This window comes from Maniola hyperantus, chromosome 3 (assembly GCF_902806685.2).
Source record: "Maniola hyperantus chromosome 3, iAphHyp1.2, whole genome shotgun sequence".
Classification (NCBI taxonomy): domain Eukaryota; kingdom Metazoa; phylum Arthropoda; class Insecta; order Lepidoptera; family Nymphalidae; genus Maniola; species Maniola hyperantus.
The window spans coordinates 14,919,285-14,933,640 of record NC_048538.1 but is presented as its reverse complement, the minus strand read 5'-3'; the positions used below and the strand labels follow the sequence as shown (position 1 = coordinate 14,933,640).

General features: G+C 38.5%; 1 protein-coding gene across 2 annotated transcripts in view; it reads right to left on the bottom strand.

The window, feature by feature from the left end:
• The window catches only part of LOC117995839 (23 kDa integral membrane protein-like), a 38,582-nt gene extending 27,437 nt beyond the window's left edge, over nucleotides 1–11,145 (bottom strand). For both annotated transcript variants that reach the window (XM_034983859.2, XM_034983865.2), the window contains exon 1: nucleotides 10,953–11,145. In XM_034983859.2, the coding sequence (XP_034839750.1) occupies nucleotides 10,953–11,012 (60 nt within the window). In that variant the 5' untranslated portion in view covers nucleotides 11,013–11,145. The remainder of the gene's footprint in view (nucleotides 1–10,952) is intronic.
• Between the last annotated feature and the right edge of the window lie 3,211 nt (nucleotides 11,146–14,356).

Here is a 14,356-nt window from a genome sequence, read left to right as displayed (position 1 = left end):
AATACTCGAGATCAAGTCTGCTTGAGGACTAACTGACTTTGACAATTTGTCCTTGTCCTTAAACTCAAACTCAAAACTCAAGTTATTTATGTAGAATAGGTAAAATTTTACGTATAGGTAAAACTCAGCCGGGTATTCTAAGAAGATTTCTTAAGAGATGGATAGTCTTAGGCTGAGATCTATAGAGCGAACATTAACTTTTTATTAGTGTTTAAGAAAAATTTCGTTAATTTAAGTAGGTACACATAAAGTGTTTCAGGAAAATTTCGTATTTTTTAATCATTCAGGCCTTGGAGTTTATTTATAGGAATTATCTATAAAGCACTTCCTCCGATGACTGTGGCACCAAACCGTTAACCAAAATAATATCGTACCGCAAGCCATCTCCAAGGTCTGCACCCGTACGTAGTCGAAATTCCACGGATACATACGAAGCGATTTGCCTCCTCATTTCTAATTCGAACCGCTAAGATTTGGAACAACCTTCCAGCATCAGTTTTCCCCTCCAATTATAATATGGTTACCTTCAAGTCGACAATGAATAGGCATCTTCTAGGCAAGCGCGCTCCATCTTAGGCTGCATCATCACTTGCCACCAGGTCTGATTACAGCCAAGCACTAGTCTATAAATTAAAAAAAAATACGCCCCACTTTTAGTTTTGTGACCGAATTAGCATCATTGTTATTCCACGAGGCCAATTTTCAAAGATTTCGCTACTGACCCAAGAATACGCTTTTATTTAAACACAATCGAGTCCAAGGTCGTTGCAAGCATAAATAAAGGTCAATATAATGCGAACGGTAAATATTCATTTAGGGGTGGCATGGCGCCGCAGGGGCGACGTTCTGACTTCATTCGGTGCTTATGGAAATTTTTTTATCGGATCCACCATAGAAAACATCTTTTATTGGCTTTTATCGGTGACAGGTTCTGCCCCTAAATTAACATCGTACCGATGGAATTTATGAGACATCTTGAATTTTGACACGGTTTATGATCATCATCATTATCATGATCAACCCATCGCTGGCTCACTGCAGAGCACGGGTCTCCTCTTAGAGAGAAGGGTTTTGGCGATAGTCTACCACGCTTGCCATGTGCGGATTGGTAGACTTCGCACACCTTTGAGAACATTATGGAGAACTCTCAGGCATGCGGGTTTCCTCACGATGTTTTCCTTCACAGTTTAAACAAGTTATATTTAATTATTTAAAACGCACATAACTCTGAAAAGTTAGAGGTGCGTGCCCGGGATTAAACCCCTGACCTCCGATTAAAAGCCCTAACCATTAGGCTATCATAGCTATATGATAGTGAACCGAAAACTGGTTACATCAAATTACTCTTTGTCCTGGCATGTTCCCGGTAATATACCAAGGTCTATTTAACTCATTATTCTACACTCATATTTTTTTTAAAAGAATATTAGCCAAGCTAATCAGGCAATAAAAAGCAATCATGCAATTTTAATCGATCAATCCGATAGCTCAACAGTTAAAGGAGCGGACTGAAATCCGAAAGCGTGCCGGTTCAAACCCCATCCGTTGCACTATTGTCGTACCTACTCCTAGTACAAGCTTTACGCTTAGTTGGAGGGGAAAGGGAAATATACTAATATTTAAAATTATATACTAAATATACTAATATTTCCCTTTCCCCTCCAACTAAGCGTAAAGCTTGTACTAGGAGTAGATACGACGATAGTGCTACGGATGGGGTTTGAACCGGCACGCTTTCGGATTTCAGTCCGCTCCTCGACCGTTGAGCTATTGAGGCTCAATATTTGACAGGCTATTAGTTTTTATACGGAGCGATACCATCTGAGTCTGACCTCCACGCCGCGTCGGAGGGCAAATCAGATGATACCGATAGTAAACGTCCAAATAACGCGCTAGTTATGAGGCTATGTGGTACTAACTACAATCAAAACATGTTCAGACATTTTGCTTATATCTTTTTCTTCTTCTTCATATCGTGCCTCTCCAATACTAAAGGTCAGTAGGTAATTAGTTTTTTAAACTTCTCCTTGTTCAAGGAATGGTAAGCGGAGAGTTCTTACTTCTCAGACTGATTTTATACCAGTCCACGTCGTAAGGGAACGTCCATCATAGCCCTCACTAGCCGTGGTGAGTGCCCTGGTGCTCTCACTCTTCGCTGAACTATTAGACGTTCAATGGAGACATCGTCGCGTCCAGATATAATATGCGACCAATGAAAGTGAAAATGAGCCAATACAGTAACTAATCTCGTCTCTCCTTTAATTATTACCAAAGGTCAGCTTCTATACTTCTTACATGACAAAGTGTTCTTAGACTGGTTTTTTTTTTCAATCCACTCCCTTATATTCCATATCCAAACCTTACTTTTTTTCTTTCCACCTCTTTCCCCTACGTTTTAACCCAGACGTAAAATATGGCAGAGATCTTATGCTGCGTGATGGTTTCTCCCTTGATGTCTATGTAGCGCCTCTATGCTTCTTGAGTTGTGTGCTAGTAAAATACAGTGCAAAACAAATTGTTGGCAAAGGCAATGATGAACAGAAGATGGTTAAATGTACATAATTAAATCCTTGACGGTCCTACGCGAAAAGTTATTATTGGCAAAGGTCATACGCAACATCCGTAAATATACGTTTGTCGATTACAAAAATGGCATTGCAAAAGAGAACATTAACTAGTTAGTCGAAATATTAAAGAACAGGTTTGGCGCATAACGAGTAGGAGGAAGTTTCGACATTTTATTTCGAAGGTATAGAATAGGCTACCGATAGGTATTCCGTTTTGTTACTACCTAAGGAAAAGCTAAACAGGCACCCCACAAGGGAGGTCATCAGTCCTTTCCTTAGAGACCCCAAAATTCGGGAGTTTATATAGAGCATAAATATTTGGTATTGGATTGAAAAGCTCAGTTTCAAAAAGAATTTTTTAGCACCAATCACAACAAAACTGAAGTAGCGTAAGGATGGCAAGATTCTTGTGCTAATAGTGCTCCTTGAGACAGAAAGACCTTGAAATTGTATGGTAGACGACGCAATTCTAGTTTTTCCTCATTTCGAATAGTTACGCAATAAAGATTTGGTACAATACCTTCCCTCGTCCTTTATGAATTACTAGCATTCAAGTAAGTACATATTATAACTATCTTCAAGGCCATTTTCAATTTGTATTTTGATTGGTAGGTTTGACAGTTTGCCATTTGTGCGACCTACCTAGACTGCCCATAATTTTGACCAGGTCCTAAAGAAATTAAATTATGCTCAAGTCCTCGGTGGTCGGCCATGCAAGTAAATAACTATCTTCAGTCAAGGTCACTTTCAATTTGTATTTTAATTGGTACTAGCTTATTCCCGCGACTTCGGCCGCGTGGACTACACAAATTTCAAACCCCTGTTATACCCCTTTAGGAATTGAATTTTCAAAAATCCTTTCTGATGTCTACGTCATAATAGCAATCTGCATGCCAAACAGCCCGATCCATATAGTAGTTTGAGCTGTGCGTTGATAGATCAGTCAGTCAGTCAGTCACCTTTTCTTTTTATATTTAGATGACACAGTTTGCAATGATGTTGGACCCAGCCAAACTGGGCATAATTTCCTTAAGCAACCAGTTCCTTAAGCAATTCCAATATGATCGAATTCTTGGTGTTTGGCAGCAGCCAAACAAATTCAATTGGTTTGTCTGCACCAGTAGCTATTAGACCGTTAAAAGCTTGCAAGGATATTAAGAGGGCTGAAGTGTCGGCGCCGCCAAGGCGTCGGAGCAACACCGAGGCCTGAGGTCGGGAGACGATGATGTCACCGCCCCTCGGTCACGTGTAAACTAAAGTAGCGAAGCGAACTAGCGCGCGCTCGTACCACTTGAATAACCAGTTGATTTTAAATTTTACAAGTTTCGCAAACACCACGGCGTATAATCATACTGCCTAGTGTTTATACGCCCAAGGTCACTTATAAAACATCTGTTACATCATATTATTTAACTCAGACAAATCTTATATTTAATGCATTATTTCTTCGATTAAGATATTCAAATTCTTTCTAATTTGAGTTTCCCAGTGTTATTCAAATTCATCGCCTCTTCTATTAGTGACAAGTTTATTGCTACGCAAAGAATCAGATTAGCTGTGTAGTGTGAATATACAGACAGTATTTTTGGCACCATTTCACGGAGGCATGACTTCTAGTATGGACTTGTCTAGTTATTGAGGTTATATTTGAATTTTGATCGGAGGAACAACTGAATTTAACAAGGCAAATGTCTGAGTAAAATTAAAATAAAATATCACAAAAGAGCCTCTTCCTATAATACTTTGACCTAATTTCGTCTTGGGGAGTTTTCTTCATTAAGTAAATGTCCTTCAAATTATTTTCTTTAGTAAATGAATGGAGGAGTTAGGGGACCTTTGTTTTATTTCTATCTACGCTTTGGATGAGTTATAGAATTAAAGATGCAAATTTCATGCATTATTAAAGAAGGACCCCAACCTAAAGTTGAGTACGTTTCTGTAATTTTTTTTTTGTTTTTAGGATCGCCGTACCTCAAAAGGAAAAACGGAACCCTTATAGGATCACTGTGTTGTCAGACAGACAAGAAACCTACAGGGTACTTCCCGTTGACCTAGAATCATGAAATTTGGCAGGTAGGTAGCTCTTATAGCAGACATAAGGCGAACAATCTGAAAACTGTGAATTTGTGGTTACATCATATTAAAAAAATGTGTTTATGAACATAATATAAATTAAATAATATAACATTTAATTACTTTAAAATTGAAAATACTAATGTATATTTTTCAATTTAAAAGTAAGATTACTTTAGCAAGTGGGGTATCATATGAAAGGGCTTTACCTGTACATTCTAAAATAGATTTTTATTTATTTTTATGCATAATAGTTTTTGATTTATCGTACAAAATGTCGAAAAATATCACTAGTACGGAACCCTCGGTACGCGAGTCTGACTCGCACTTGGCCGGTTTTAAAACTAAGAACGTAAGAACATATCTACGAACGATACTTTATCTCAAGTGTAACCAACAAAGAAAAGACACTGAAGTTTCCTCTTAAGAACCCTCGACATTTCCGTCAGCGAATTCTCAATTGGAAGGAGGATAAAGCACACGAATATCCTGACACGTTTGATTGAGTCACGTATCGGCCATCTTGGATTTTCCTTCCCACTTGGACCTTCCCTTGACCCACTTGCATGTGTAAGCAATTATAGGTGGATATTTCGTATTGTACGGCTTACATAAAGAAGTGCTTTTTGCCCTTTCAATATAAAACTTGTTCCTTAGAATTAACTAGCTTAGGTACCTATATGCTCGCGAATTCGTCCGCGTGGACTACACCAATGCCGTATTTCACCCCTTTAGGGGATGTATTTTCAAAAATCCTTTCTTAGCGGATGTCTACGTCATAATAGCTATCTGCATGCCAAACAGCCCGATCCGTCCAGTAGATTGAGCTGTGCGTTGATAGATCATCTCTAATCTCTAAAATGCGTGATTGCTCTCGTGAGTGAAGATATCATTAAATAAATAAATAAAATAAAAATATTATCGAATCTTCAACAGCATCTACTAATGGTTCGGAATGCCTTTCCTACCGAGAAGAACCAGCAAGAAACTCTGCATTATTTTAGCAGCATCAAGTATATATTTATATGTATTTGTTTGTGGATAACTACATAATTATGGTGATGAATTCAGCCGTCTATGAATGTGCATACGTTAATATAATTACAGTTAATGAATGTGCCGTTTGTGTGGAACTAGTTACTCGTTCGGTACATTTGGGTAAATGGTGTCATTTTATTCGTCACGACTCACGACTCACGACTGCCCAAGCGTCATACTGTGCGACATTGCTATCTTGACATTAAGGGGGAAACCTGAAAACCGTGAATTTGTGGTTACATCACACAAAAAAAAATTAAATTGTGGTCATGAACTAATAATTAGTATTTTCAATATTTGAAGTAAGATAACAATATCGAGTGGGGTATCATATGAAAGGGCTTCACATGTGCATTCTAAAACAGGTTTTTATTTATTTTTATGTATCATAGTTTTTAAATTATCGTGCAAAATGTCGAAAAAATACGACTGGAGTACGGGACCCTTATTGCGCGAGCCTAACTCGCACTTGGCCGGTTTTTTTTAGATAAGTACTACCGTAGATACATTAAGTAGGTACATATAATATGTATAGTGTGTAGGAACTAGTTAGGAATGCAAAGCTCAAGTCATGTCATAGCAGGATATTCTGCGGGGCTTTACCGCCACGTACCATTGAATCATTAATTATTCAATGAAAGACACCTGTTGCCCGGTTTTTAGGGCGATGAGTAAAGGATAAGGGGGTTTTGACACGCAAGCCCATTGTCCTATCGATTCTCATGCCTTGGGGTGATGAAATACCATAATATGATAATAATACTCGTTGACAGGCAAAAAACAACTGTGACCAACTTTATTTCTAGTTCGGCATCATCACCATCAACCGATAGACGTCCACTGGACTGGACATACGTCTCTTGTAGGGACTTCCACACGCCACGGTCTTGCGCCGCCTGAAACCAGCGGCTCCCTGCGACTCGTCTGATGTAATCCGTCCACCTAGTGGAGGGTCTTCCAACACTGTTTCTTGCTGGTTCTTCTCGGCAGGAAAGGCATTCCGAACCAGTGGTAGATGCATCCGACTATTCGTAAGCACTTGTAAAAGTTTATACGAATAAAAAAGATTTTCATTTTCATTTTCATTTTCACTGCGTATTCCGGTGCGAGGTCGCCATTCCAGCACCTTACGACCCCGACGTCTATCGGTTTTACGAGCTATGTGCCCTGCCCATTGCCACTTCAGCTTCGCAACCCGTTAAGCTATGTCGGCTACTCTAGTTCTCCTACGGATCTCCTCATTTCTGATTTGATCACGTACAGAAAGTCCAAGCATAGCTCTCCATCACCCGCTGTTACTTAGAGGCCCATAGTTAGCGACCATGTCTAGGATCCATTTAAGCGTCTGTTTTTTTGTAGATTTCTGATTAAGTAGGTCCTAATATATTATGTAAACAGTTAAATATGCACGTAATGCAAATAGTAACTACGTAGGGCAGTTTATAAAATATCGAAACAGTTTTTTTTTCATAGTTTTGAAAGTAAAAACTTAATCTTAAATTAGAACAGTTGTTAAACAGAACGGAAAGATTGCAAAACATCACGAAGGCACGTCCACACAGCTTATAATAAGGGTAAGAGCACACTACCTACATATTATATTGTTGTACCATATCTGAGCAAAATAAATAAATGATGATGATGATGATGTACCTCTAAATAAAAAGGCATCGCAAGTAGACGACAACTGAAAATCTTTTTGAAAATTCAAACCCTAACTCCTTAGGGTTAAGGATATTAATTAAGGATAGGAGGTTAATGCTTTGAAATTTTAATCAAAGTATGTAAGTTTTTAATTTTACCCATCCCTAAAAATTTATATTCAAGCTTTCGGTTGAAAATAAGGGAAGTTTCACGATTTTCGATTTTCAGAAACTCCACCCCAACGGGGTTAAGAAAGTTCCATCTTTTCTCAAGATATAATTTTTATGAAAATTGGTAATATTAATTGTGTTTTCGACTAAAAATAAAGAAATAGACAATGGGGCCGATTCTCTTGCACGCAATCTCTAAACTAAACTAAATTAACAGGTCTAAATCTAGTGGTATCCTTTTCCGCAAGCAACATTATGAAAGGGATAGCATTCGATTTAGACGTTCCATTTTAGTTTAGTTTAGAGATTGTGTACAACGAAATTAGCCACATTATACCTACTTATTTCATAATTTTAAGGAAAACGAAAGGGAAATTTTAAGAGATTTTGTCAGGTGAGAACGCGGACACAGTCGCGAAAAAACCTAGTTTATTATACTTACAGGATAAAAAGATTTAAAACAAAAAGTCGCCAGTGAACTCATGGGTAACCAAGTACGTACGAACAATAAGATTGCGCATTTTATGCAAACATGCAAATCGACGTGTGACGTGAAATGTGATCATTACAAACCTCTCGCGAGAAACATGCTATGGCTAAACACAATGATGTCATAGTTTCATAGTGGCTGAGCAGCATTGAGTCACTGCTAGTAACGAATTACGATTGTATTAAAAATGTTTTCATGACTCTGGTCCTATATTTGTGTTGAATCATGGCCTCATTCTGATACGCAAATTAATTGCGTCTATAACGTACTGTATCAGAAGTGGGATAGGCGTTAAGAGTTTAAGGTCCTAATTTGCTTGTTTTGGTGTTGAGTGTTGCCCTTATTAACCGACTTCCAAAAAGGAGGTGGTTCTCAATTCAGCCCGTTTTTTTTAATTTATTTTTTCCGAATTACGATTGAATTAAAAATGTTTTCATGACTCTGGTCCTATATTTGTGTTGAATCATGGCCTCATTCTGATACGCAAATTAATTGCGTCTATTACGTAGGTATCAGAAGTGGGATAGGCGTTAGGAGTTTAGGGTTCGTTACTTGTTGTGGTGTTAAGTGTTGCCCTTATTTTATTTTATTCAAATATAAATTATGTTGCCCTTATTTTATTTCATTCAAATAGAAATTAGCGCTTGACTGCAATCTCACCTGGTGGTAAGTTATGATGCAGTCTCAAGATGGAGCGGGCTAACCTGGAAGGAGGAGTAGGTATGACAGTTTTTATTAAACCCAAGGTTTCTACAAGGCATCGTACCGGAACGCTAAATCGCTTGGCGGTAGGGTGGTAACTAGCCACGGCCGTAGCCTCCTACCAGACCAGACCAGAAATTTAGGATTCATAAAATTCCAAACCCCTGCCAGGAATCGAACCTGTGACCTTACACTAATTTAAAAATGGAAAACAACAAAGGCTATTCCACGTAAGTACAGTACGCAGCCAAAAGTGATGAACATCGATCTTTAGAAGGAGATAGCAGATTTGTAGAGCAAAGTCTCGGTCGTTGAGGCCGACAAAACGTCATATGGGTATGAGTGACAGAGACAACGATCTACAAAGAAGAAAATTGTCATTCTAAAGGCCGATGTTCATCACTTTCGGCCGGGTACTGTATATTTCTTGGTTCTTATATATACCTACCTAACTAGTTATTTTCCTTCAATAGGTAGCTAGGTACTTAATAAGAACAAAAGATTTTTAATTTTTATTCATATTTAAACTTTTCCAAGTGCTTCTAGGTATGACTGGTTCCGAATGGATTATACTAGATTAAAGGAGTGGAAAATATTACTTGGCAGGTGTACTAGATAGCTACTTATACCTTAAATAGGTAATATCCTGCCTGGGTACCTATCTAGACCTAACTTCGTACTTGACTTGTCAATTAGATAAACATGCCCACCTATTCTACGCAACGAATTGCATGCCTTCTTCACCTTCAAGGCTTTAAAGGACTGGGTAGGTGGGTACCTAGCTACCTACCTACAGTAGGCGGCCAATAGTAATGTACGTCGACCTTAAGAAGGAGACAGCAAATTTGTAGAGCGTTGTCCCTGTCGGTGAGACCGACAAAACGTCATATACGTATGAGTGACAGAAACAACGCTCTAAAAAGCCGAAATGTCATTCTAAAGGCCGATGTACCTACATTACTTTCGGCCGCATACCTACTGTACTTGAGTGCAGACGGACGATGTAACCTACCTATAGTTAGGATCGTATCTATACCTAAAGTCTAGTCAGACTTAGAAAAGGACGTGACCTTCTCCTTTTCTCGAAGGAGCTTGTTTTTACTTAGGTAGGTACTTAGGTACATTTAGTTTAAAATAATACCTTCAAGCAACAATTTTTTCTAATTTTTTATGTAATTAATAGGATCATTTGATAGATTTTTATAGACGATTCTATCTTTTTCAGGATACCTACCGTTCCTAAGCCTCAATAGCTCAACCGGTATAGGAGTGGACTGAAAACCGAAAGGTCGACGGTTCAAATCCCGCCCGTTGAACTATTGTCGTACCTACTCCTAGCACAAGCCTGACGCTTAATTGGAGAGGAAAGGGGAATATTAGTCATTTAATATGGCTAATATTCTTTTAAAAAAAAAAAAAAAAAAAATTATTTCTGCAGAACAAATAGGTCAAATAGAACAAATTGCTCGTCAAGTGGATCTAATTTCACAGCTATCAAAAAGTCAATAAAGTAGACTTTTACCACACTTGAACGATAAAATACTACTTACCGCACAGATGTTAGTCTACAAAGTCGTGCGGTTGTTATCTCATTAGCTAGTGCAGTAATGTTTTAAATGATCGCCAAACAAAACGGCTGTTTCGAGGCCGCCATCTTATCTATATCGAGCAAGAATGTAAAGACGCCCGCACACCCGGTGCGGGCGAGCGCGGGTGACGTGCGGGTGTGCAGGACGTCCCCCCGGCCTCATACCCTGATTGCCATCTCGACCTATATTAAATTAAAAATTATTTTTTCTTGCTACCAACAAGGCGGGCTGTACAGTGTACACTACCCAACTACCTAGTAGCTACCTACCCAACAATTTAAAATTCGGCGATATGGAAAAGCTCGCCAGCGACTTAAATTTAAGATTTTTTCCTCTACTGTAATTTTCATCATACCTATTACTGTGCTGGCGACCGAAATATTACTAATCTAACTTCTTATTCCTCATCTAACTAAAAGCTCGTCCAAAAATACCGATATACAATCAGGATTCGGCTGCTCTTTAAATCAAAGTGTTAAGTTTCCGGGGTCATACAAACCCACAGTTCAAAGCTCGTTACAAAGAAGTTTAAAATAACATTCCGGTCACAACCTACCGGGCACCAGGCCACGTTGTAGATCACAACGCCCTGCACGGGTTTCACTGTTGGCTGACCACCGCCAAAGGCGAAACCGGTTCTTCGCTCTCCCGCCCTTTATACCCGACAAAATAGACTCACCGCAACCACCAGGTTGAAGAAAAACAGCACATATTTCACAAAACTTGATCCACACCCCATTTTGAATTCACAGTTGATAGAGTCTCACACAAAACTGCACAAACACACACGGTTATATTTCTCGTTTACGGTTCACGGAGCGACACTAACCAACCTCTTCGTAGTATCGAAAGCGACTAAAAGAAAATAAATGAGACAATCGTGATGGCGACGCTTTACCCCTCCCGCGACCCGCATCGTTTACTCATGAATCGTGACCCCTCATTCACCTATTCGCAGTCTCTTTCGCACTCAAAGTAAAGGTCGTGCTTGAAGTTGTTCCCGTCTCGTTTTAACTCATCTCAACGATACTATACGTATACGACAGATCCACACAGAGCTACAAACTAATTTGTACAACGTAGATGTGAAACAAAACAAATAAAATTACAAACCTACAAATTACAATTTGTTTAAATTATGTTGTGCTCATACGTCCTAGGTACATTTCTCTAAACTAAAACTAAATTGACAGGTCGAAATGCTATCCTTTACCGCAGGGAGCAATAGATTTACATTTTAACTCCATTTTAAGTTTAGTTCTCTATTTCTGTTGCCGTACACAACAGAATTACCTACAAAGGGCAATTTTGGTTTAAATTAAACATACCTATAAGATGACGAACAATTTTATTATAGTAAAAAACGCCAAGTGCGAGTCAGACTCGCTCAATGAGAGTTCCGTACTACAGTCGTATTTTTTCGACATTTTGCACGATAATTCAAAAACTATGATGCATAAAAATAAATAAAAATCTGTTTTAGAATGTACAGATGAAGACCTTTCATATGATACCACTTGATATAGTCACTCACTTCGAAAGTTGAAAATACTAATTTTATGATTAGTTCATGACCACAATTTAATTTTTTTGTGTGATCTAACCCTAAATTCACGGTTTCCCCAAATGTCAGCTATAAAATCTACCTACCTGCCAAATTTCATGATTCTAGGTCAACGGGAAGTACCCTGTAGGTTTCTTGACAGACAGACAGACAACATAGTGATCCTATAAGGGTTCCGTTTTTCCTTTACGTACGGAAACTTTAGGTACGGAACCCTAAAATCAAAAAAACCAATCAACCAAAACCATAAAAATGGTTAGTGTGAGCCTACCGTAAAAGATAGATATAAATTCCACAGAAACATTGTTTTCGTGTAACTTTAACTAGGTAGGTATTTACGCAGATGAGACGACTATTTTTTTCACTTTATTGCAATTTTCGAAGAGATCTCTAACTTTTTTGAAAATAAAATATAGCCTATGTCACTCAGGAATAATGTAGCTTTCTACTGGAGAAAGAATTTTTAAAATCGGTTTAGTAGTTCCAAAGATTACCCCCTACAAACAAACTTACAGCTCTTTATAATATTAGTATAGATTTAACCGCCATACTCTGAGTCGCTAATCGTTAATTAAGATTGAGTTAAAATATAATATTTTTAGCCGTTCGTACACCCGAACATCCCGTCTGGACAATTTAAAAGGTCTTTGGACATAGGCTACTTTTTATCCCGGAAAATCAAAGAGTTCCCACGGGATTTTTACAAGCCTAAATCCACGCGGACGAAGTCGCAGGCGTCATCTAGTTTCCTATACTTTCTTAGCATATCCGATTCACTTTCAAGCAAGTAAAGTAACTGGAAAAAGAAACAAGCTTATTATTACCGTAAACCAACTTTGTAGACACCACGAGAGAAAGTTATACCATAGGTACCTACTACCTACCGACGCGTATGGACTTTGAGGCTGCAATCCACACTGTTATTTGCCACTTTCTATGAGGTACGAGTAGATAGATGTAAGTACATATTATATTGAAAATTTTCGACAGGTGTTTATTATTAGGTAAGTACAACCCGTTTACTAAAAGATTGGACCTGGCGTCGAATAAAAATTAAAAAAGAAATTAAATCTCAACAAGTGGCAGACAAAAAGTAGGTACCTACATACGTGTATTTTCGCATCTTTGTCACTGATACACGTACTACGAATTTTTGTCTGCCACTTGTTGAGTTTTTATTTTTTTAAATTTTTAATCGACGCCAGGTCCAATATTTTAGTAAACGGGTTATATACATAGATCCGATAGCTCAACGGTTAAAGGAGCGGACTGAAATCCGAAAGCGTGCCGGTTCAAACCCCATCCGTAGCACTATCGTCGTATCTACTCCTAGTACAAGCTTTACGCTTAATTGGAGGGGAAAGGGAAATATTAGTCAGCATATTAAAGGCTAATATTCTTTAAAAAAATTGGTCAATTGAAAATAATTGCTTTTCCATAAGGCGATAGCTTGTGCGAGCTGCGAACTAAAGTATTTACAGGTACAAATTTATTCGACTACCAATTAATGATTATGTTTTTAAATTATTCCTCAGGTTATCCAACGATAGAAAATCAGCCCTAAAAATTTTAAATAGGTACTCAACTGAAAATCTAGCGTGGAATCAGACCTCATTACGTGTGCAAGTTGTCTGGCGGGAGGCATCGGCCGTGGTTAGTAACTACCCTACCGGCAAAGCCATGCCGCCAAGCGACTTAGCGTTCCGGTACGATGCCACTCTCATGTGACGATGTCGTGTAGAAACTTTATAGTTATGGAGTCTCGTGCCATTCTTGAACTCATTACAGTATTATTGTGTGTGTATTTAATGTGAAATATTTTTTTAACTAGGTATGTGGGGCGCAATTATAAAATACATTAAGTACCTACCTAAGTAGATACTGTATTAAATATGCACCTTGACCAAATTGTTACATACCAATAACAAAATTCTACTTAGAAGTTACATCACAAAACGCAACTGAAATGTTTGAAATAGGTAGGTAAGTACTATTTTGATTTGAAACGCATGCCGGCTGACTCGAAAAATACGGGGTTTAGTTCTAGGACAACTAGGTGCGACTTCGTCCCCACCTGGCACCTACCTACCTACACAAAAACTCCGAGTTTACCTCCTATGGGATAGCATTTTCAAAAATCCTTTTTGCATGCCTAATTTCAGCCCGATCCGTCTAGTAGTTTGAGCTGTGCGTTGATAGATCATTCAATCCTATTCAATAAACAAATTCCTAAAAGACCGGCAACGCATCGGCGCGCCTATGCGTTACCGGCCTTTTAGAAATTCGGCGGTTCCTCTGGTGCTGCAAATGTTCATGGGCGGCGGTAATCACTTAACATCAGGTGACCCGCCTGCTCGTTCGCTCGCTATATCTATTTTTAAAAAAAAACAGACAATCACCCAGTCACTTTTTCCTTTTACACATGTTTTAGATTACTTGGGTTTTTTTTTTAAATTCATTATAGGCGAACGCTTGACCACAATCACACCTGATGGAAAGTGATGATGCGACCTAAGATG